Below are 25,090 nucleotides of genomic sequence, written 5' to 3' on the forward strand. Positions count from 1 at the left end.
GGGCAGAGAGAAACAGGAAGTTGTTTAATGGGCTCAAGAGTTGCAATTGAGAAAGATAAAAAGAAGTTCTGGAGATGGATGGTGGTGATGGCTGCAGCACAGCGTGAAGGTCTTTAATGTTAGTGACCTGTATACTTAAAAATGATTAAGATGGGCCCTGGCCAGTTGGCTCAGCGGTAGAGCGTCGGCCTGGCGTGCGGGGGACCCGGGTTCGATTCCCGGCCAGGGCACATAGGAGAAGCGCCCATCTGCTTCCTCACCCCCACCCCCTCCTTCCTCTCTGTCTCTCTCTTCCCTTCCCGCAGCCAAGGCTTCATTGGAGTAAAGATGGCCCAGGCGCTGGGGATGGCTCCTTGGCCTCTGCCCCAGGCGCTAGAGTGGCTCTGGATGCGACAGAGCAATGCCCCGGAGGGGCAGAGCATCGCCCCCTGGTGGGCAGAGCGTCGCCCCTGGTGGGCGTGCCGGGTGGATCCCGGTCGGGCGCATGCGGGAGTCTGTCTGACTGTCTCTCCCCGTTTCCAGCTTCAGAAAAAAAAAAAAAAAAAAAAAAAAAAAAAAAAAAGGTTAAGATGGTAAAGTTTATGTTATGTGTATTTTACTGCACACACACACACAAATTTTGTAAGACTGATTTTTCCTTCATGGCGTTTAAGAAGCTGCAAGTAAAGGCTTTTGTTGATTTCTTTTTTAACGTTCATGGTTAAGTGCAGTAGAAACCACAGGGAGTGTGTGAGGTAGAAGCTGACGTGAGTGCTGGCTCTAAGAGTACACTTCACAAACTCCTGAAAATCCCTTTTTCTAGTCGTGGTTGTTACTGACAAAAGCAGGCCAAAAATAAGAACTTGTTAAGATTTTTTAGGTTTAGAAATGTTTACACCCAAATGTCAACAGTAACTTTTGGGTGATAGTTATCAGGGAATCAAAATATTTTTTAAAACTCTTTCTACTTTTATTTTAACTTACTGATTTCAGTGAGAGAGGAAGGGTGAGAGGGAGAGAGAGAGAGAGAGAGAGAGAGAGTGAGAAGCAGGACCATCAAGCTGTTCCTGGCTGTGCCCTGACCAGGGATCGAACCGGCAACCTCTGTGCTTCAGGGCGGTGTTCTAACCAACCGAGCTATCTGGCTAGGGCAAGACTCAAAAATATTTATTTGCTTTACCTGAATTACCTGGATTTTCTAATATTTTTCTAAAATGAATGTGTACTGCTGTCAGTTTGTGTGCAATCTTATTTTTTAGGTAACACAGACCAGTCAATCCAACTTTAAAAGGTTGGAAGAGACTTTTAACAATAATTGCAAAATAAGTTTTGGAAAAAATTCTAAATCCCTCTTGAGAACTCTTTTACCGAGGACCCCATTTCTGAGGTCGGGGGGTCAGCTCTACCACCCTCTGCCTCACACTTAGGTTTTCCCGAGGGCCCTCCGTGTCACCGAAGCCCCCGGCCGGCCGGACGCCGTCACTGCGCCGGACTCTTACCCGGTAAGCTCTCCAGAAGGCCTGGATGATGAGGGCGGCTTCCTTCTCCGTCAGCAGGAGGGAGAGCGGGATCGGGGGCCGCGGGCTGAAAGGCAGGAAAACGGGTACACGCCCCTGAGAATCCACCCTGCGGCCTCAGCCAGGCCTCGGATGACACACCGGGCCCTCTGACTCAGTGCCTCGTCCACTTCCCCTCCTCAGAGAGAGAGCAACAGCCTCGCTTTCCATAGAAAAGTTCTGGCTTGAGTTTGCATTTTCTATTTTACAACCTGGGATAGACTTTTTGTTTTTAGGCAGCTCAATCTTAAATCACTTGTAGCCTGCTCTGCTTTGAAGGACTGAGGTTGGAAGAGGTCTGTGTGACTCCTGCAGGTGCAAGATCACGTGTTGTTGACGTAAGGCCCTGTGAACACAGCAAGGGACAGAGCTGAGGGACCCTCAGATACTGCCCGAGGACCAGGACGTATGTAACAAAGGACTCTTTTCCTAACTGTCTATTGAAGGGAAATGAAGTAGTCTCTCTTTTTCCTGAAAGCAAAATATTGGAATTTATCTCTGGTCGGGGTGCAGTCCAGTGTAATGTGGCAGCAATTCAAGAATATTTTAAGTTAAGTTATACTAGATCGCAGTAAGCAATCAAATGTCTCAAGTGCTGGGTCAGTCTACTCTTGTGAAATCTTCCAGACTGGGATGTGATTCTTGATCCTAGATGACATATTTGTATAAAATCCATGGCTAAATTCTTTTCCCTTTCTCCTAATAGTTTTATACAGATACTAGCTGCTGACGAGAACGTGCAGGTCTGACTTTGGTTTGGTTCTTACGTTTCCCCAGAGCACAACTCCCTGTGAGAAGCAGGAATCAAGACCTGGCAGATATGGAACAAAATAATAAACCTCTAAAAGGGCCTGACCAGGCGGTGGCACAGTGGATAGAGCGCCGGACTGGGATGCGGAGGACCCAGGTTCGAGAACCCGAGGTCGCCAGCTTGAGCGCGGGCTCATCTGGTTTGAGCAAAGCTCACCAGCTTGGACCCAAGGTCGCTGGCTCGAGCAAGGGGTCACTCGGTCTGCTGAAGGCTCACGGTCAAGGCACATATGAGAAATCAATCAATGAACAACTAAGGTGTCGCAACGAAAAACTGATGATTGATGCTTCTCATCTCTCTCCGTTCCTCTCTGTCTGTCTCTATCCCTCTCTCTGACTCTCTCTCTCTCTCTCTCTTTCTGTCTCTGTTAAAAAAAAACAAAAAACAATAACAACAAAAAAACAACCTCTGAAAGGATGTGGGTCACAGGGAGGCTGTTCCCGGGGCAGGGTCCCCAAAAACGACTTTGCAGGTGAGGGACTCCCAAGTGCCTTGGCCTGGGAACCCCCTTTCTACTGACTGCCGTCACTTGACTTTTCAGCAGGTCCCATGTGCAGAGAAGTTGACGAATCTGTCCACGGTCACACAGTTCGCAGGTGGCCCAGCCGGGGCCCAGACCAACCCGACCCCAACGCCAGGCTTCCCTCACTCACAGAAGCCCAGCCCGGCACCTGCTGCCAGCCTAGCTCGCTGTGCACCGTTCCCCAGGACCCGGGCTTTTGTTTCCCTCCAAACATTGACTGAAAAACAGCCGCCACCCCTGCCTCCAGCAGCCCCACCCTGCACACAGCATATCTGTGTCAGTGCGTGCTCTTCATCAGAACCGGCGAGAAGCAGGGAGGCTATCGAGACTGTATCCAGGGAGAAGCGTGGTTGCCAGGTGCTGCTTCTCCGGCCCCCCGGCCCCCCCTCCCCACCCCCAGAACACCAGATAAAAGAGATTCTTCGACTCCTTCAGAGATGGACGTGTACCCTCGAAATCACAGCAACGTCGCAAACTTTTCCCTAATGTTCTGCTTCCGTTTTTATTTGAACTACGTGGGGTTTTCCCTGGTTCAGTTTTTGTTTGTATTTCTTCTTGTCCGTCCCCGTTCCTCTGGGCTGCCGTGGAGTCTTCAGACATCGCTGGAGGCTGAAGTCTGTCAGCTGCTTCCCACTGCCCTGTTTTCAGGCCTGTGACACCAACAACCCACATCCCTTTAAAATTAATTCTCCTTCACTCGTTAAAAACCAGCGGCTTCCGGGGAGAGCCTCGTGTTGCTCAGAGATGCTGGTGCCCCGGCCATGGGTTTAGGAGAAGAGTGTTGTCAGGCGGGCGTGACTGCTGGCTGCTGTTCAGAGAGCTCTTCGCACACCCCTGCCCCTCCGGCCGGCCCTGCTCCCTGCGCTCGGGCCACGCTGGTCCTGCCCCTCCGGCCGGCCCTGCTCCCTGCGCTCCGGCCACGCTGCCCCTGCCCCTCCGGCCGGCCGGCCCTGCTCCCTGCGCTCCGGCCACGCTGCCCCTGCCCCTCCGGCCGGCCGGCCCTGCTCCCTGCGCTCCGGCCACGCTGCCCCTGCCCCTCCGGCCGTCTGGCCCTGCTCCCTGCGCTCCGGCCACGCTGCCCCTGCCCCTCCGGCCGGCCGGCCCTGCTCCCTGCGCTCCGGCCACGCTGCCCCTGCCCCTCCGGCCGGCCGGCCCTGCTCCCTGCGCTCCGGCCACGCTGCCCCTGCCCCTCCGGCCGCCCGGCCCTGCGCTCCGGCCACGCTGCCCCTGCCCCTCCGGCTGGCCGGCCCTGCTCCTTGCGCTCCGGCCACGCTGGCCCTGCCCCTCCGGCCGGCCCTGCTCCCTGCGCTCCGGCCACGCTGCCCCTGCCCCTCCGGCCGGCCCTGCTCCCTGCGCTCGGGCCACGCTGGCCCTGCCCCTCCGGCCGGCCGGCCCTGCTCCTTGCACTCGGGCCACGCTGGCCCTGCCCCTCCGGCCGGCCCTGCTCCCTGCGCTCCGGCCACGCTGCCCCTGCCCCTCCGGCCGGCCGGCCCTGCTCCTTGCGCTCGGGCCACGCTGGCCCTTTGGTTACTCAGGTGTGCCCTCCCACTGGGGACTCTGCTGAGAGGGCTCTCCTCTGCCTCCAGGGTCCGCTTCCCACGGCCAGGACTCTGCACCCCGTTGTGCAGGTTGTTGCCGTCCAGGGCGCCCCGCTGGGCAGAGCTGACACCTGCCCGCTCCGCTCCGCTCTGCTGGGGGAGCCGCGCTCCAGGCCCAGGGCTGCGAGCCAGCGAGGAGCCCTTCTCCTGACCTCAGCGCGAGGGGGCTGACGCCGCCTTCTCCCAGTGCACCTGATTCCCTCTTCCCATCTCTACTCGAACGCTAGTGGAAGATGTTGTTTGATTAGGTCAGGGCCCCGTGGAGCGCTGTGCAGACTTCCTTTCTAGTCCTTGGCCCAGTTTGGAGGTGGAAAGCTGTGTGATTATCTAATTAATGCCCAAACCCGCAGCGGCACTGAAAGCGGCAGGCGGCAGAGACGGGGCCTGTGTCCGCTCCTCTCGGCTGTCCCGGCCCTGAGCACACTCTGGGCACGCAGTGGACACTCAGCAAACAGTGCGGCCTGAGCCTCCGCACCTGGCGCCGGGTGACAGGCACCTTCCACGCAGTTTCACTAAACCTTCACAACATCAACAGCGAGTTGCTGACCTTCGTCTTTCACGGCGGAGACGCGGAGGCAGAGCGGAGAGGCAGGGACGCCGTCCCGGTCGCCCACAGTTTTCTGCCGAGAAGGCGAACCGACCGGGACACAGCGAAGGCTCAGGGAGGAGCAGAGGGAGCTCAGAGGTCACTCACAGGGAGCAGAGGGTCCCAGCACAGGCATGGGTCAGGCAGAGGGCAGCCTGGTGCTCGCAGAGAAGAAAACTCCGAGGGAGACGAGAGCCACGGCACAGAGGCCTCCTCTCCGTGAACCCCTCGCAGCTACGACGGGCGGCACTGGCTCGACCGAGGCCCCACGGGGACACCCCACGTCAGGACAGCAGAACGAGGTGGCGCCCGTCACCTGTCCCGGGGGAGGTCTGACCACCGTGCCTCTCCGTTCAGCGGCCGTTGTCCTGCTGTTTCCTCGACTGATGTCATGAAATCGTCAAGGTAACAGGGTTCCTCTTTTGGAAACAGCAGCAGAAAAGGAGACCGCAAATCAGGGGACCAACAGGCTGGGCCAGCCCAACAAAGGGCTCCCTGCCCCCCGTAATGAAACCCTCTGCCTCACAGTGATGTTTCCAAAGGGGAGACGAGATTTCTAATAGGCCTGTCAGTGGTAACGTGAAGCCGCCTTTTAGTGACACCCCTGCTTTCATGGTGAAATGAGGGGCATCGTCTCGTTCTGACACCAAGAGTGAGCATGAGAAAGCCAGCGGCAGTCAGGCCCGATGACAGGGACTTGGCTGCAGAGAGAAGTCCCTGGGAGTCACCAGCCATTTCAGCGGGCGGGGAGGCCACACCAGGCCCCATTCTCTCTTCTGGAATCAGCGCAACTGGCTTCAGTCAAATAAAGATAACAGATCGAGTAGCGGCAACCACTCATCAGGGGGGCTCCAGGCAGAGAGAGGAGATGACCGTGTCTGTCCCAGGAGACAGCAGCCACAGCTCCTCAGGGTTTAGAGAGGACACCCCCAGAGCAGACAGGTCTGTGCATCAGGGGGGATGGGTCCAGGGAGGAAGAGGAGATGACCTGTCAGTCCCAGGAGACGGCAGCCACAGCTCCTCAGGGTTTAGAGAGGACACCCCCAGAGCAGACAGGTCTGTGCATCAGGGGGGATGGGTCCAGGGAGGGAGAGGAGATGACCGTGTCAGTCCCAGGAGACGGCAGCCACAGCTCCTCAGAGTTTAGAGGAGATACCCCCAGAGCAGACAGGTCTGTGCATCAGGGGGGTCCAGGCAGAGAGAGGAGATGACCGTGTCAGTCCCAGGAGACGGCAGCCACAGCTCCTCAGGGTTTAGAGGAGACACCCCCAGAGCAGACAGGTCTGTGCGTCAGGGGGGATGGATCCAGGGAGAGAGAGGAGATGACCGTGTCAGTCCCAGGAGACGGCAGCCACAGCTCCTCAGGGTTTAGAGGAGACACCCCCAGAGCAGACAGGTCTGTGCATCAGGGGGGATGGATCCAGGGAGAGAGAGGAGATGACCGTGTCAGTCCCAGGAGATGGCAGCCACAGCTCCTCAGGGTTTAGAGGAGACACCCCCAGAGCAGACAGGTCTGTGCATCAGGGGGGTCCAGGCAGAGAGAGATGACTGTGTCAGTCCCAGGAGACGGCAGCCACAGCTCCTCAGGGTTCAGAGGAGACACCCCCAGAGCAGACAGGTCTGTGCATCAGGGGGTCCAGGCAGAGAGAGGAGATGACCGTGTCAGTCCCAGGAGACAGCAGCCACAGCTCCTCAGGGTTCAGAGGAGACACCCCCAGAGCAGACAGGTCTGTGCATCAGGGGGTCCAGGCAGAGAGAGGAGATGACCGTGTCAGTCCCAGGAGACGGCAGCCACAGCTCCTCAGGGTTTAGAGGAGACACCCCCAGAGCAGACAGGTCTGTGCGTCCCACAGGGAAAACAGTGCTGCTGAGTGTTTCTCCAGAAGGAAGTGTTTCATTGGTCATGCTCACTTGTCACGTTCTTCTTTTTTCTCAGGTTCACTCATGTGAACTAACTATATCTGAGCTTCAAGATCAATGCTTTCACTCTGAGAAGGAACAAGTAATTTTTCTGTGTATAAATACACAGACACACACACACACCACTCTCCCCTTTTCTGAACGCTAAGTAAAAGACCTGCAGGACCCAGAGAAGACATGATGTTTACAGAAGAGAATCTGAGAAGTTCGTCTTTATAATCTCTTCACCCAGTCCTAAGACGAGAGGTAGGTACCATTCAAAATGGCACTGAAGTGAACTGGACCCTAAAGGAGAAAAGCTTGCTTTATACTGAGAACCGAGTCTCAGGATCCAAGCTCTATCTACTTCTCATTGGGCAAGAGATTAAGTTGTTTTCTTGGAACATGAGAGCGGAACCCAGAAGCGAAGCCACTTACAAAACGACACAGAGCCTACATCGACCATTGTTCACCAGCCTCTCAGGAGCCCGTGGTGGATCGTGTCTGCCCTCCCAGCCAGGGAAAGAGATCGCCCATCCTGCCCTCAGCCTGCACTGGATTCCCGAACGCTCTTGCTGAGACGCTGCAGTGCTGAGTAATGCACTGCAGATATTTGGAGGTATAGGAGAGGTTTCCTGGAATGCTCCCTCCAGACACAGAGTCACTAGCCGCTAGGACAGACTTTCACAGGACTCTCTCCACCCCAGACTTCTGTGACATGAGGGGTAATTCCACTAGGGACTCTCTGGTGGCCCTCGAGCACCGGGAGGGATCGTGGCTGTTAGATTGTGGTGTTGCTTTGTCCACTCAGCAGCTCCAGACCGGACGGCCAGCATGCAGGGGTCACCCAGCGTCAGGCTGACCCGCTCCAGGGAAGCAGGGAGCTAGGTCCGATCTCACCACCCTCTCCTTGGGAGTAGCATATGGGTCCAATTACTGGTGCTCAGTTGACAGCCTGCTGCAAGACCACATCCTCCTTCTTGGGCTGCAGTTATAACCATGTTAAAATTCAAGGCAGTTAGGCCCTGGCTGGTTGGCTCAGTGGTAGAGCATCGGCTGGCATGTGGAAGTCCTGGGTTCGATTTCTGATCGGAGCACACAGGAGAAGTGCCCGTCAGCTTCTCCACCCTTCCCCCTCTCCTTCTTCTCTCTCTCTCTCTCTCTCTCTCTCTCTCTTTCCCTCCCACAGCCATGGCTCATGGTTGGAGCAAGTTGGCCCCGGGCACTGAGGACGGCTCCACAGCCTCACCCCAGGTGCTAAAATGGCTTGCTTCGTTGCCAAGCAACGCAGCTGCTGCTGAGCCCGGGAGAGCGGCCCCTGGTAGGGGCCTGTGGGGTGGGGTGCACACAGGAGTCTGTCTCTGCCTCCCCACCTTTCACTTAATAATAATAAAAATCAGGGCGGTGAGACTTATGCTTTGGGTAAATACACCCAGATTGCTGTTCCTTGGTTTCCACCCTCCTCCTCCACAGGGCAAGCCAGGAGAGGTGGGGGTGGGCGGGGAGGTGGGAGGGTTACGGGGCGAGCGGACCACCACCCTCTCACGAGTAAGAGAGCCCCTTCCCACCCCTTCTAGCCACTCGGAGCGGATCTGAACTTGGTTTTGTGTTTGTTTTTTTGCCTCGGGTCTCTTTCCACTCTGGCAGCTGGAAGTCCTTCTCAGAATAATGTTCTTAAAAACATAACGGTAAATACGTAAGATTACAAAGCAAACCAATTAGATTGAAATACCGTTATCAAAATGTTTTAAAAAGTTAGTGATTAGCAATATATGTACTTCTAAATTATGCAGTAAATAAGAGCTAATGTAGCTCAATTAAGCAGGGTAACTGGATGGGCGTGACGAGTGTCAATGATGTTTTGCCATCAGCGCACCAACTGTACATGACATGAAAACATCTGGTTGCCACTAGTGACAAGGTCACAGGTGCTGTGGACACGGCTGATGTTCGCTGTCCTTGGTTGGAGACTAGTGAAAATAAAGAAGTCATTTCCCCCTTCTTCAGGGTTGGCCAAAGGGGAAAAAAAAAAAAAGATTAAGGATTTAAAAATAAACAAGATAAATCCAAACAGTGAAATGAGACCATCTAAAAACAGAGTGACCGGGAAGTTAGGGAATTTGGCTCCAAAAAGTTGTTAAAGGTCAGCTTCCCAGACGAAGAGAGAGTCAATGTACTATAGTGGAGCAGTTACTGGGAACAAAAAAGAAAGAAATGCTTCATATTTTATTCCCACTAAGTTGTGATTCTTCACTAAACCCGTTAAATTTTCCAAACAGAACTTTTCTTTCTCCTTGACTTCATTTCAGTAAAGGGCTCCCTCTTCAGTCAGAAGTTTCCAAGTCATCCTTGACTTCTCTCTCACCTCACATGCAAGCCCCAACAAGTCTTTGTTCCAACATCCAAATATATCCAAACCTGGCCCTGGCCGGTTGGATCAGCGGTAGAGTGTCGGCCTGGCGTGCGGGAGTCCCGGGTTCGATTCCCGGCCAGGGCACACAGGAGAAGCGCCCATCTGCTTCTCCACCCCTCCCCCTCTCCTTCCTCTCTGTCTCTCTCTTCCCGTCCCGCAGCCAAGGCTCCATGGGAGCAAAGTTGGCCCAGCACTGAGGATGGCTCTGTGGCCTCTGTCTCAGGTGCTAGAATGGCTCTGGTTGCAGCAGAGCAACACCCCATATGGGCAGAGCATCGCCCCCTGGTGGGCATGCCGGGTGGATCCCGGTTGGGCGCATGCGGGAGGGAGTCTGTCTCTCTGCCTCCTCACTTCTCACTTCAGGAAAAATAAAAAAATATCTCCAAACCCAACCTTTCTTACCCCTCCACTCCAAGCTGCCATCGTCCCCTCACCAGTCCTCCCTCCCTGCACTATCAGCGCTGGCTTCAGTCCACTCCCATCCAGCTGCAGTGATCTGTTTTAAAGATAAACTGGAGCCTGACCAGGTGGTGGCGCAGTGGATAGAGTGTCGGACTGGGACACAGAGGACCCAGGTTCAAAACATCAAGGTTGCAGGCTGGAGGGCGGGCTCATCCGGCTTGAGCACGGGGTCACTAGCTGGAGCGTGGGATCATAGACATGACCCCAAGGTCGCTGGCTTGAGCACGGGGTCACTAGCTTGAGCGTGGGATCATAGACAAGACCCCAAGGTCGCTGGCTTGAGCAAGGGGTCACTGGCTCTGCTGTAGCCCCCAGGTCAAGGCACATATGAGAAAGCAATCAATGAACAACTAAGGTGCCACAATGAAGAATTGATGCTTCTCATCTCTCTCCCTTCCTGTCTGTCTGTCCCTAACTATCCCTCTCTCTGTCTCTCTCTGCCTCTGTCACACACACAAAAAGATAACCTGGATTATTCCACTCTTGTGCTCAAAGCCCTACAATAGTTTCCTATCACACTCAAAAAAGAAAAATCTTAATTCTGTATCATGGTGCCCAGGGCCCCCCCCCCCCCCCAGCGGGGCACAGCCTGGCCCACTTCCTCCTCCCAGCCTCCTCCTGCCTCACTGCCCCATCTGTTCCGGCTCAGGGTTCCCCCGGCGGCTCTGGCTGCCTGGAGCGCTCTCCCGGCTCTTTGTGAGGCTGGCTCCCTCTGTCTGCCACTCGGGCCCTGTGGACACATCGCCTCGTTAGAGAGATGAGCCTCTGCTGGCACCTCCAGAGAAGACACGAGCACCTCTCACCCTGTCCGCTCACTCTCTCCGCGTCCTCCGCTTTACTTTTCTCCAGAGCACCTGCCTTCTTCCCGTTCCACGAGTCTGTTCGTTTGGTTATTGTCTGTCTTTCTGCTCCCACGTAAACGCCACGAGGCCCAAGGTTTTCTCTCGTTCTCTGCTCTCATCCACGGCAGCCAGACAAGTGCCTGGAACAGAGCAGGCACTCCATGAGTATTTTCCAGTGAATGAATGATACTGTAGATAAGGAAATAGAGAACTTTCATGCTAGAATTCAGCGCACATACTCTGACTTGCACTTGCTGGAGACCCCTCTGCTACTCGTGGGTTTTTGCTGAAGCTCTGACGACCGTCCTCCTCAGGTCAGGGGTGAAACAGAACTTAGCATTCTCTGAATACTGACGCTCAGCCCTCCGCGGGGAACACCTTTCATGCTGGTCTGCCCACCGTTCCCTCCCTCTTCTCCCGGCGTCAGCCCTCAGGTTTTGCTCTGACAGCTTCGCCCTCCCTGAGTTGGGCAGAGTTTGGGGCACAGTGCTTTGCCCTCCTGTGACCAAGGGGTGCGTCCGAGACTCGAGGTTGGCCAAGCAGACGTCATCTCCCTGGATCAAGAGTCTCGAGTGGACTGTCAGAGACCAGGGGCCGCTTTCCGCTGGGGGGTCTTGAAGACGATTCGTTGGCTGGCACTCTGGACCCCTGGACCTGCTTTCTGCGCCCAGGTCTTTCCCTCTTCCTTCATGTTGGTGACTTGTATTTTTACGTCCAATATATACCCTGTTTTCTTAAGTAGCCCTTAAGTGTCTGTGGCTTGCAACAAGAAATGCTGATACCATATCTGACTCTCTCAGCAACCCTCAGCGTGGGTATTCTTTCCTCCCCCTGGTACAGACGGGCATGGCTCAGATGTGTGCAGGGGTTGGTTCCAGGGACTAGACTGTGGAGGGCAGCTCAACAGTGTCCCGAGAGGTCCACACCCCGGTGTCCCGAGATGTCCACACCCCGGTGTCCCGAGAGGTCCACACCCCCGTGTCCCGAGAGGTCCACACCCCGGTGTCCCGAGATGTCCACACCCCGGTGTCCCAAGAGGTCCACACCCCCGTGTCCCGAGATGTCCACACCCCCGTGTCCCGAGAGGTCCACACCCCGGTGTCCCGAGATGTCCACGCCCCCGTGTCCCGAGAGGTCCACGCCCCCGTGTCCCGAGAGGTCCACGCCCCCGTGTCCCGAGAGGTCCATGCCCCGTCTCCAGGCTCTGGGAACACATGTGTCCCCTCTGTGGCAGAAGGACTTTGAGGATGTGAATAGGGATCCTGAGGTTGTCCAGGCAGGTCTAATAATATAATCACAAGGGTCCTCATGAGACGGAGGCAGAGGGAGAGGCTACTACAGAAGGAAGAGATGTCCCAACAGAAACCAGAGGTCAGAATGATGTGAGGAAGGCCCCCGCCCTCCACAATACAGGCGGCCTCCAGGAACTAGAGAGGCAAGAAAACAAATGTTCCCTTAGAGCCTCCAGAAGAAGCTGATTTTGGACTGCTAGCCTCTAGAATTATGAGAATAAATTTCTGTTGTTGTAAGCCACCAATCTGGGGGTGACTTGTTAAAGAAACGAGTACACTCACTAGTCCATGGCAGAGCTAAAGCTGGGACCCGGCTGAGTCCGCCCTGCTGCCCCACGAAGACTCCCTGAGCTCATTCCCAAAGCGTCACCTAGAAACGACAGAGGCAAGGAACGGCAGTGTGGGGTGTCTCAGAAAGGGGCCCCCGCACCCCAATCCTCCATGGGGAGAGAGGCACTTAGAAGGGGTCAGCATCCCGGCCTCCCCGGGTTCCGGAACCAGCGTTCCTTCCTTCCTGTTTGCGGACGAACGCTCATCAGAAGGCCACACCGACTCCGGCCTCTGAAACGGCTCAGACGGAAATCCACCTTGCCAGCAGACAGAACAGACTGGAAGGGTTCTTGTTTTCAGCAGAGGACGACAGAGAGCTCTCTGCTGGGCCACCATGTGTGATCTCTCCTGCAAAACGCACGCTGTTCGCCGTTCCCTTCTGGAGGCCGGAGCCTCGGTCCCCGTCCACCTCAGAGGCAGGAGCCTCGGTCCCCGTCCACCTCAGAGGCCGGAGCCTCGGTCCCCGTCCACCTCGGAGGCCGGAGCCTCGGTCCCCGTCCACCTCGGAGGCAGGAGCCTCGGTCCCCGTCCACCTCGGCGGCAGGAGCCTCGGTCCCCGTCCACCTCGGAGGCAGGAGCCTCGGTCCCCGTCCACCTCGGCGGCCGGAGCCTCGGTCCCCGTCCACCTCGGCGGCAGGAGCCTCGGTCCCCGTCCACCTCAGAGGCCGGAGCCTCGGTCCCCGTCCACCTCAGAGGCAGGAGCCTCGGTCCCCGTCCACCTCGGCGGCAGGAGCCTCGGTCCCCGTCCACCTCGGCGGCAGGAGCCTCGGTCCCCGTCCACCTCGGAGGCAGGAGCCTCGGTCCCCGTCCACCTCGGAGGCAGGAGCCTCGGTCCCCGTCCACCTCAGAGGCAGGAGCCTCGGTCCCCGTCCACCTCAGAGGCAGGAGCCTCGGTCCCCGTCCACCTCAGAGGCCGGAGCCTCGGTCCCCGTCCACCTCGGCGGCAGGAGCCTCGGTCCCCGTCCACCTCAGAGGCAGGAGCCTCGGTCCCCGTCCACCTCAGAGGCCGGAGCCTCGGTCCCCGTCCACCTCGGGGGCAGGAGCCTCGGTCCCCGTCCACCTCAGAGGCAGGAGCCTCGGTCCCCGTCCACCTCGGAGGCCGGAGCCTCGGTCCCCGTCCACCTCGGCGGCAGGAGCCTCGGTCCCCGTCCACCTCGGCGGCCGGAGCCTCGGTCCCCGTCCACCTCGGAGGCCGGAGCCTCGGTCCCCGTCCACCTCGGAGGCAGGAGCCTCGGTCCCCGTCCACCTCGGAGGCAGGAGCCTCGGTCCCCGTCCACCTCGGCGGCAGGAGCCTCGGTCCCCGTCCACCTCGGAGGCCGGAGCCTCGGTCCCCGTCCACCTCGGCGGCAGGAGCCTCGGTCCCCGTCCACCTCAGAGGCAGGAGCCTCGGTCCCCGTCCACCTCGGCGGCAGGAGCCTCGGTCCCCGTCCACCTCGGAGGCCGGAGCCTCGGTCCCCGTCCACCTCGGAGGCCGGAGCCTCGGTCCCCGTCCACCTCGGAGGCCGGAGCCTCGGTCCCCGTCCACCTCAGCGCCACCGACGGCCCTCTGGCTGGTGTTTGTCCTCAAACGGCATGGTGACGCTTTTGTGTTCACCTCAGGTTTTGGTTATAAGATACCCTTTCAGCGCCATGAAAGTATTGTGGATTTTTTTCTCCCTTGTTTATCTGAAGGCAGAGCTTAGCTGAAAAGACGTTTCACCCAAAGCAACCTTTTCTTTTCTCTTCTCAGACACAATCTTTGTTTCATTGAAGGTCTCAGCTTTAAAGATGTCTTTCATACACTCTCCCCCTGGGGAGGCCGGACCAGATAGGTGGCCATGCATCTCTGCTCCAGGTGCCTCTTTAGTCATTTATTCCTGCAGGTGAACCTGACCGATTCTTTTCAAAGCAAAATAAAAAGCAAAAATTCTTCCTGCTCTTAATACGATAAGCAAATAATTTCATTGCTTCTGACTGGCTGGCTGGCTGAATCAGGACTGGAGGCCACAAAGGAGGATGGTGCTGGAGTCGTCCACAGGAGGGAAGCCCACAGGAGAGCTGACGCAATCCACTGCCGCCGCGGACGGTGACCTCCTCTGGGCCTGAGGAGAGTGTGCGGCTCCCTGCAGTGCTGTTCCCATCAGTGCCCTTCCCCCAGAAGAGACGTCTGCACCCCTGCTCTCTGCCCTGTGCCCTTTCATTTCTCCCTGTTGGTGGCGTCTTCTCTAGAGCACTGCGGTGCAGCTTCTCCTTTGTGGCAAAATAACTTATTTTTTAAACTGAATTCATTAGGGTGAATTCATAAAACCATACAGGTTTCAAGTGTACAACTCCACAAAACAGCATCTGCACACTGCACTGCGTGCCACTGCTTCAAACAAAGTCTCATTCCGCTCCCCCCCTCCCCCGTCCTCCGGCCACCACCCCGGTGTCCTCTGGGTCGGTGTGTTACGCACACGTTTCCTGACTGATCCCTTCACCTTCTTTCATTCAGTTCCCATTCCCATGTTCCCCCTCCCCTCTGACCGCTGTCTCCACCTGTTCTGTGTGTCCCTGCCTCTGGCTCTGCCTCTATCCCACATAGAAGTGAGATCACATGAGGTTTGTCTTTCTCTGACTGGCTTATTTCACTCAGCATAACACTCTGCAAGTCCATCCACGCCAGTGCTGGTCAACCTGGTCCCTACCACCCACTAGTGGGCATTCCAGCTTTCATGGTGGGCAGTAGCGGAGCAACCAAAGTATAAATAAAAAGATAGATTTAACTATAGATGAGAAGGAATGAGATGTATCAACTCATAGTTGCTTCACTAGTAAGTTGTTATATAAAGATGTATTCTGCCAAACTTAGCGAAAATCCAACATAAAGTACTTGGTAAGTAATTATTATTATATGCTTTAACTTGCTGTAACTCTGCTTTATAAATTTTATAAAGTGACTTCCCTACTTTATAAATCACCATGACTGTGGAACCGGTGGGCGGTTAGACAATTTTACTACTAACAGAGATACAAAAGTGGGCGGTAGGTATAAAAAGGTTGACTATCCCTGATCTATGCTGTTGTAAAAGGTAAGATTTCCTTCTCCTTTTTTTTAATGTTTATGGAGTGTTTCACTGTGTCAATGCACCACAGCTTTTTTATCCACTCGTCCACTGATGGGCACTTGGGCTGTTTCCAGATCTTGGCTATTGTAAGTAACACTGCAATGAATTAAATAACTAATTTTAAGAGCTCTGGAAGGATGTACTTCAGACCAAACTGATTACTTCTATGAGGAGAGAAGACTCAGATTGGGATGATGGCCCAAGAGAGTTTTAATTTCAGCTGTCATGCTCTAATATTTTAAACGTAGAATGGATGTATATGGCTAAATATTAATAGTTAGAAAACTTTCGCCATATTTCCTGAGACACAACGACCTTTGCAGAGGGGGGAAGGGAGAAAGAAGAGAGGCAGGTAGGGAGAGGGAGAGAAAATGGAAAGATGAATCACTGAGGACAAGAATTGTTTTAGGTATTCTATTTTACTTCTGAAGTGTTTCTTTGAATAATCACTGCATGGACAGAAGCCCTTAGCCTAGACTGAAAATAACAACAGACAAGAGCCACAAATGTAACTGACTTGGGGTCCTGGGTGAATTAAATGAGTTAGTTTTCTTAGATTGGAGAAAACTATCACTAACACGATCTTAAAATTAGGAATACATTGCCTGACCAGGTGGTGACACAGTAGATAGAGCAGGGGTCCCCAAATTTTTTACATAGGGGGCCAGTTCACTGTCCCTCAGACTGTTGGAGGGCCGGACTATAAAAAAATACTATGGGCCCTGGCCGGTTGGCTCAGTGGTATGGTAGAGCGTCAGCCTGGCGTGCAGAAGTCCCGGGTTCGATTCCCGGCCAGGGCACACAGGAGAAGCACCCATCTGCTTCTCCACCCCTCCCCTCTCCTTCCTCTCTGTCTCTCTCTTCCCCTCCTGCAGCGAGGCTCCATTGGAGCAAAGATGGCCTGGGCGCTGGGATGTCTCCGTGGCCTCTGCCCCAGGCGCTAGAGTGGCTCTGGTCGCAGCAGAGCGACGTGCTGGAGGGGCAGAGCATCGCCCCCTGGTGGGCGTGCCGGGTGGATCCCGGTCAGGCGCATGCGGGAGTCTGTCTGACTGTCTCTCCCCGTTTCCAGCTTCAGAAAAATACAAACAAACAAACAAACAAACAAAAAAACTATGAACAAATCCCTGTGTACACTGCACATATCTTATTTTACAGTAAAAAAAACAAAACGGGAACAAATACAATATTTAAAATAAAGAACAAGTAAATTTAAATCAACAAACTGACCAGTATTTCAATGGAAACTATGGGCCTGCTTTTGGCTAATGAGATGGTCAGTGTGCTCCTCTCCCTGACCACCAATGAAAGAGGTGCCCCTTCCGGAAGTGCGGCAGGGGCCAGATAATGGCCTCAGGGGGCCGCATGCAGCCCATGGGCCGTAGTTTGGGGACCCCTGGGATACAGTGTCACACTGGGACGTGGAGGACCCAGGTTCAAGACCCCGAGGTTGCCAGCTTGAGCGCGGGCTCATCTGGTTTGAGCAAGGCTCAGCAGCTTGGACCCAAAGTCACTGGCTTGAGCAAGGGGTCACTGGCTCTGCTGGAGCCCCCCGGTCAAGGCACATATGAGAAAGCAATCAGTGAACAACTAAGGAGCCACAACGAAGAATTGATGCTTCTCATCTCTCTCCCTTCCTGTCTGTTCCTATCTGTCCCTCTCTCTGTCTCTCCTGGTCCTGTCACACACACACACACACACACACACACACACACACAGTAGGAATAAATCACTGAAGGGCTCATGTCCGCACTTACTGTTGCTTCAGCCGCTCCTCCACAAAGGGAATGGAGAAGAACTCGGTGAACAGCTCCCCCGCCCTCTTTGGGTTCTGACTGGTCAGTGATGCCATATGTTTGATTGACAAGAAAACAATAAGCAAGAATTTAAGTCAATTGTTGCTACTCTGCTTGCAAACGAACACTATTGAATCTTATGGTCATTGAATATTCATGCAAGACTTACTTGTATAACCACTCAGTCAGAAAATCGCAGGCAATGAATTTGGTTCTTTTCCTCTGAGGAGAAAAGAAAGAATCGAATTATATTCTTAGCCCACATGTTTGAGCAGGACAAAGGAAGAGAGGTTAACTGATCGCTTGTGTTAGAGAAAATATGCATGAGTCCTCTATGACACTTATAAGCACATCAACAAATAGCCACGCGGGTGATATAAATAATTCGGAAGACATTTCTCTAGTCACCTTTGGATAAGCCTATTTTCTGACTAATAAAAGACAGTGCCCAAGTGGGGCACTCATTTGATGCTTTTAGGATTTTCTCAGGAAGATTTTATTTGCATCTGAGGAACTGTATTTGCTTTTCCCCATTCTCTCAAATCCTCAGAGCAGCGTTACTTCAGGTCTGGACACCACTTTCCAAAGGGAAGGTCAAGCACACAGGTGCCTCTGACCAGGGCAATTGCTCCTGCCAGCTGCCCAGCCATTAGCCACTCTCTGCTACTTCATCTTTATTAATAGAAACCTGATTGACAATCAGCCCCGGGGAAAAGCTACATGTCCCTGCCTCCCACGTAGGAAGGGACAGCCATGTGACACAGTTCCAACGTATGAGTTAAAAATGCACATATCCTGTGGATTTTTTTTTTTACTGAATTTATCTGGATGATGTTGTTTCATAAATTCACACGAGTCTCAAGTGTACGACGCGATACAGCAGCGCACACCGCACTGGCCACGCCCCCCCAGCATGTCTCTCTCGGCCCCATTCCCGCCTTTGTCCCCTCAGCTGTCGGCACACTGTGAGTCTGTGTCACGTGTATATATATTTATGTTTGTGGCTGATCCCTTCACCTTCTTTCATCCAGTCCCCTCGTTCCCCCCCAGCCCCACCCCCAGCAGCTGTCCATCTCTGCCAGACCGCTATCATATCCTATGGAATTCGGAGAAAGTTCTGCTCACTTTTTTTTTTTTAAGATTTCATTTATCGGTTGTACACAAAGAAGGGAGAGAGATGAGCAGGAATGAGATGTATCAATTCATAGTTGCTTCACTAGTTGTTCATCGACTGCTTGTCGGCTGTGCCTTGACCGGTGGGCGACGCTTTGTCCACTGCGCCACCACGGGCCAGGCCTGCTCTCCGCTCTGCTCCCCTCTCCCTCGAAACTTCCTCCTCCTTCGTTCCGTCTGGAACACAGATGCAGGGCTGGAGTGGGGGCAGCACCTTAAGCCACGAGGCTGCGGCCAGGCAACCGAGACAGCAGAGCAGGGAGTTAGGAGGAGCCTGGGCCTCTGGTGACGTCCTCACGCCACGGCGCCAGCGCGGGCGGGGCCTGCTCCGGACTTCTTGTAAGGAAACACAGCTTCACTGGGTTATTCTCACTGTTCCTGAGTTCTCAAACATGCACGCACTACAGCCCCAGGCAGAAGGCCGTAAACCACAGGGAGAACACCCTGGCGCGAGGGGAGAGGTGCTGAGGAGGAGGCTGTGGGGTGCACCAGGGCCCCGCCTCCAGCAGTTCAGTCTCCCGTAACCCAGCAGAACCAGGTAACTCCTTTCAGAGAACTGCTCTGTAAACGGGGGCTTCAGGGTCCCCACCTCTCCTTGTAAGACGGCAGGGGCTAAAACAGAGTCAATCTCGAGCTGCTGGCTGCCCTGTGCAGAGAGACCCGTCCTAAGGACGAAGGCTAGTCTACCGGGAAGTCTCTCTTCCTGCTCCTGGTCTACCCTTCATGAGCCTCAGGAGCAGAAAATACTGGGCCCCTTAAAAAAGGAGAGAGAGGCCCTAGCTGGCTAGCTCAGCGGTGGAGCGTCAGCCTGGTGTGTGGAAGTCCTGGGTTTGATTCCCAGCCAGGGCACACAGGAGAAGCACCCATCTGCTTCTCCACTCCTCCCCCTCTCCTTCCTCTCTGTCTCTCTCTTCCCCTCCTGCAGCCAAGGCTCCACTGGAACAAAGTTGGCCCAGGCACTGAGGACGGCTCCATGGCCTCTGCCTCAGGCGCTAGAATGGCTCTGGTCACAACAGAGCAATGCCCCAGATGGGCAGAGCATCGCTCCCTGGTGGGCATGCCGGGTGGATCCTGGTCAGGCGCATGTGGGAGTCTGTCTGACTGCCTCCCTGCTTCTCACTTCAGAAAAATACAAAATAAATAAATAAATAAATAAATAAAGAGACAGAAAATAAAAATAAAAATACATGTTAACCATATTTTTAAATACATAAAAAATATCATGTACTATTAATGTTAAAATCGCACATAGGAAACCAAACTTGGTGTCATTAGAAAAAAGTGTCAAGGTGGGGTTTTGCGAGGCCCTTCAGAAGTTGGGGCCCAGGGCATGTACCCAGTGCTCCTGCCGTTAAATCTGCCTCTGCCCTGGAGGCTCATTTTATGGCTTGCATCAACCAGGCTCCTGCACCAGTCTAGCTGGTCTCACCAACCGGAGGAATCGGCAGCAGATGAACGAGGGGAGAGAATGAGGCAGGGTGTTAAGGGTTGAATTGTGCGCCTACCCTTCCAATTCATGTCCTGAAGTCCTAACCTCTGGTACTTCAGAATGTCACGTGTTTGGAAACAGGTTCATTACAAACATAATTAGTACAGCCCAGCCACTCCCGAAGGACACAGCACCTCCAAGAAGAGTGAACAGGTTTGGCACGGTATTAGATCAGCAAGAAGGGAGGAGAAGGCTATTGGGTCGACCCCCCGGCAGCAGATTTGTGAAGACACGCCACTAGACCTGTCTCCGGCTACGTCTAAAGCTGAAGTCCTTGGACCTTTCAGCTACATGAACCAATAAATTCACTTTATTATTATTATTCAGCCAGTTTGCATGGAGCTGTTTATTGCTTGCAACTGAAAAAGGTCTTAACAACGATTCCTTTCTTCTCCCATTAGCTGACTCCCATTTGTCCTTCAGAACGTCCTCAGGAAGGCGTCCTGAGCATTCTCACCCTGTTCAGGGCAGTAGGCTCCCCTCAGCCCAGTTCTCTGTGCCCCCATCAGAGCAGCTGAGCTGTAACTGCCTGACTGCACCTGTCTCCCCTGCTGAACTAGACGCCCTCTGAGGAAGAGCAGGTCTTCTCTTTCTTTATATTCCCGGTGCTGAGTGGACTGCCTTGCACAGAGGAGGTGATCAGAGAGTGCTGAGTAAATGAATGGATGAATTCACAATTCAACCCTCAAAGCATCAAAGCCAGAAGGACTCACATACAAGAATTCTGACATGTCGGAATCGCCAATATAATTCTGGACAATTTCTCTTCGCTTTCTTCCCATATTTTATTATAAACATTTTTCCTTTTTTTTTTTTTTTTTCCTTTTTATCCCTTCACTTTGAAATAGCCGACTGAGCTTTCTAACCTTTGGTAAGGTTGAAAAGATGGCTGTGGAAATTGGTTCAAAAGAAAGTGTTACTTGTGATCTTTCACTGGAAGCTTTACTTTAGTTGTTAGTAAATAAAATATGTGTGGTGGTTGAGTTGCGGGAGACTGTTTGCAGCTTTTTACCTCATTGCTGATAGCCTTTTATTTAAAAATGAAAAGACTGCCGGCTAGGGGAATAAAATTAAATGCATCAGATCACGTCACGGAGCTTCTAAGTCTGCACTGCAAGAGCAGGATTCTCTTCAGAAAGCCATCTGTAACCAAACTAAAAAATACTTACACAAAAATGCAAATAAGTGTCTAGCAATGAAATGCCACATACCAATTTAAACAGTCCAGCACCTGTAGGGAGGTAGTGTCTCTCCCTCATGATATAAAGATACATTATTCCCTTGGCACTTACCACACTGCTTAGGGGTAAAGATCCCTTCTACAAAGGAATGTGGCTTGACTTACTCTATTAAATAGACTTAAAATAGCCAAATGGTCTTATGTATGAAGGTTATGCAGAAGAATTCATCACTTTGATGCACAGAAATAAAATGGAAGAAATTGTGTTTCCCTTCTGTTCTGGGCAAATGTGGACGTGCTGTGAATACTGAGACACACGGAACAATGGGGGTATTGTTCAGCTGTTTAAAAATTATCTGCTGGGGCCTGAATGAGAGAAGAGAAAGCAAAGAAAACTTGTGGTGAGTGCAGAGATAAGAGAGGAAGCAATAGAGAGAAAAATTAAAGTGTGAGATGAAGAGAACAGGCCCTCCAGGGTTATCTAACGTGGACAAATAAACTGAATTCACGATTGTTAAAGGGTGAAAACGTGCAAGTTTGGGTGAGCAGAGAAAACAGGTAAGACCCCCCTCAAACAAGATTAAAAAGCAATTTTTTAAAAAAAATTCAGAATTAAAAGGGAAAAGACTAAATGTCAAGGGAGGAGAAGTCATTATTATATCATCCTGAGTCTGCGACCTTTCAATGCATCCAAGAAAACAAGATAGCTGGTCAGAGGGATGGACTGACAGACTGGTGTATGGATATACAAAGAAGCAAATAAAGCAACATGGTAACTGAAGAATCCAGGTGGTAATTATGTGGGTATTTACTCCACAATTCTATCAGATCTTCTGTACATTGCGGAAAAATGTTATCATAAAATGAGGGAGGGAGGAAATAGGGGAGAAGAACATCATCATAAAAAACTCAAATCTTTTTTTTAATTCAGTGAGAGCAGGGGAGACAGAGAGACTCCCACAGGTGCCCTGACCGGGATCCATCTGGCAAGCCCACTAGGGGGCAATGCTCTGCCCATCTGGGCTGTTGCTCCATTGCTCTTCTTTGCACCTGAGGCGGAGGCCATGGAGCCATCCTCAGTGCCCGGAGCCAACTCACTTCATTTGTGCCATGGCTGCGGGAGGGGGAGGGAGAGAGAAGCAAGGGGGGGGAGGAAACAAATAGGTGCTTCTCCTGTGTGCTCTGGTCGGGAATCAAACACAGGACATCCACATGCTGGGCCAACACTCTACCATTGAGTCAACCAGTCAGTGTAAGATCCAAATCTTAAATAGAGAAAAAGCAGACATCAGGGTTCAATCCACACAGTATTTTGTACTGATTTTTAGGTTAGGTACACATATAATAGGAGACAGACATATAATCTTACATATTATATTATATTATATATTAATTATTTAGGTTTTCCACTTCTTTGTGACACAGGCTAGGAAGACTATATAGTTTTTGAAACTTATTCATTTCATTTAGATTGTTGAATTTGGCGGCATATAATCTTTCACAGTATCCTAGTATGATCCTTTGTATATCTATAATGTCTGTGGTAATTTCTCCTCTTTCATTTTGGATTTAGTTATATGAGTCTTCCTCTTTTTTCCTTAGTGAGTATAACCAGTGGTTTATTGATTTTATGAATCTTTTCAAAGAACCAACTCTTTGTTGTATTTTTTCTAGTTTTTTTGTTCTCTATTTCATTTCTTCTTCTTCTTTTAGGTGTGATTTTACATTGTTTACTTGAGATCTCTCTTATTTCTTGATATAAGCCGGTAAAGATATAAACTTCCCTCTTATTACTGCTTTTGCTGCATCCCGGAAACTTTGATATGTCGTGTTGTCATTCTTGTTTGCCTGCATATGTCTTTTGATCTCTGCTTTTATTTCTTATTTGACCCAGTCATTTTTAGAAGTATGTTGTTTAATTTCCACATTTTTCTGAGTTTCTTTACTTCATTTTTGCAGTACAATTCTAATTTCAAATCCTTATGGTCAGAAAATTTGCTTGGTATATAGTTTTTATCTGTCTGAATTTGTTGAGGTTAGTTTTGTGGTCCAACATATGGTCTATCCTTGAGAATGTTCCATGCATACTGGAAAAGATGTTCTGGGATAAAATGCCCTGTAAATGCCTCTTAGGCCCATTTGGTCTAGTTTGTCTTTTAAGGCCAATATTTATTTATTTAGTTAGTTTGGCTGATCCATCTAAAGTCATCAATGATGTGTTGAGTTCTCCAGGTATGGTTGTGTTTTATTCTGTTTCTATTTTTAGATCAATTAGAGAATGCCATATGTTTCAGTGCTACCTTGTTTGGTGCATATATATTAAGAAGTGTTATGTCTTTTTAATACAATGTCCCCTTTATTATTATGAAATGTCCATCTTTGCCTCTGCTTACTTTTGTCATCTTGAAGTCAGCATTGTCAGATATGAGTATGGCTACATTTGCTTTTCTTTAGTAATTATTTGCTTGGAGAATTGTTTTCCAACCTTTCAGCTTGTGTTTTCTTTTGTCCTTGCAGCTTAGATGTGTCTCCTGAAGGCAGCAGCATATGGTTGGGTTTTGCTTTTTGAGCCAGTCTGCTACTCTGTGCCTTGCTGGTGAGTTCAGTCCAGTTACATTTAGGGTAATTATTAATACATGAGGATTTCCTATAGTGATTTTATGTTTTGCTTTCTGGTAGCTCTGTGTCTCGTTTGGTTCTTCTCTCTTTTTTTTTTTCCCAGTGGTTTTTGTTTGGTGGTATTCCACACTTCTTTCCCGTTTCTTCTTCTTCTTTTTTTAAGCTATTTGTTTCAGGAGTGGTTTTTTGTGTGTGTGTGAGTGGTTACCATTAAGTTATTAATAGAAAAACTGTCATATATGTGAGTCCTTTGTCTTATAAATGCATCTGCACTCCATCCTCCTTTACTATTGCAGATCTTTATCCTCTCCCCTTTTATGTTATTGTTGTCACAGATTATCTTTGTTTTTATTGTGACCTTGTTGTAGTTTTTACTTGTAGTTTTGTTTTTACATTTGCATCTGGTTGAATAATCCCCTTAAGTATTTCTGGCAGTGGGGGTTTTCTGGTAATAAATTCCCTCAGCATCTGTATTTCTGGAAAAGTTTGTATTTCTCTTTCATATCTGAAGAATAACTTTGATGGATATAGTGTTCTTGGCTGGTAATTCCTCTCTTTCCATTCTTTGAATGTTTGGATCCACTCTCTTCTGGCTTGTAAGGTTTCTGCTGAGAAGTTTGATGACAATCTAATTGGCTTTCTTTTATAAGTTATGTTCTTCCTTTCCCTAGCTGCTTTGAGAAATCTTTACTTGTCATTGATTTTTGACAATTTTATTATGACACGTGTTGGATACAGTCTGTTGGGTTGGGGTAACTTGACGTTCTGTTTGCTTCTTGGATTCGAGGATCTAAGTCTTCCCATTGGCTTGAGAAGTTCTCATCAATTATTTGTTTGAATAGGCTCTCCATTCCCTTCTCCCTCCCTCCTTTCTTCTTCTTCTGATATTCCCGTTATTCTTATATTGCTCTTTTGATGAAGTCAGACAATTCTTATAGAGCTCTCTCAATTTTTTAAAATTCAGGAGTCTCTCTCCTCTCTGTAGCATCTCTAGTTGCCTGTCTTTGATGTTACTGATTCTATCCTGTATCTGGCTTGTTCTATTAGCTAAATTTGCAACTTCAGTTTTCAATCCATGTATTGAGTTCTTCATCTCTTGTTTTTAAAGTTTCAATCTCCTCAGTGAGGTACTCATTTTGTTTTCTGAGCTCATTAAGTTTCCTATTGGTGTTTTCTCACATTTCATTGAATATTTTCAGAATTTTAATTTTGAATTCTCTATCATTTTTATATATAATTTTTAAAATTTTTATTTATTCACTTTAGAGAGGGGAAAAAGAAGGAGAGAGAGAGAGAAGGGGGAAGAATCAGGAAGCATCAACTCCCATATGTGCCTTGACTAGGCAAGCTCAGAATTTCAAACCAGCGACCTCAGTGTTCCAGGTTGATGCTTTATCCACTGCGCCACCATAGGTCAGGCAAATTCTTTTTTTTTTTTTTTTTTTTTTTTTTAACAGAG

At 51.3% G+C, this 25,090-nt stretch overlaps 1 protein-coding gene across 2 annotated transcripts in view; it reads right to left on the reverse strand.

The window, feature by feature from the left end:
* IQCK (IQ motif containing K) overlaps positions 1 to 25,090 on the reverse strand; it is a 67,878-nt gene that overhangs the window by 31,049 nt on the left and 11,739 nt on the right. The window contains exons 5-7 of one of the 2 annotated variants that reach the window (XM_066383505.1): positions 17,340 to 17,392; positions 17,132 to 17,209; positions 1,479 to 1,563 (exon numbers count right to left, since the gene is read on the reverse strand). In XM_066383505.1, the coding sequence (XP_066239602.1) occupies positions 1,479 to 1,563; positions 17,132 to 17,209; positions 17,340 to 17,392 (216 nt within the window). The remainder of the gene's footprint in view (positions 1 to 1,478; positions 1,564 to 17,131; positions 17,210 to 17,339; positions 17,393 to 25,090) is intronic. The other variant, XM_066383506.1, reaches the window with a different exon arrangement.

This window comes from Saccopteryx leptura, chromosome 4, assembly GCF_036850995.1.
Source record: "Saccopteryx leptura isolate mSacLep1 chromosome 4, mSacLep1_pri_phased_curated, whole genome shotgun sequence".
In the NCBI taxonomy this organism is placed as follows: domain Eukaryota; kingdom Metazoa; phylum Chordata; class Mammalia; order Chiroptera; family Emballonuridae; genus Saccopteryx; species Saccopteryx leptura.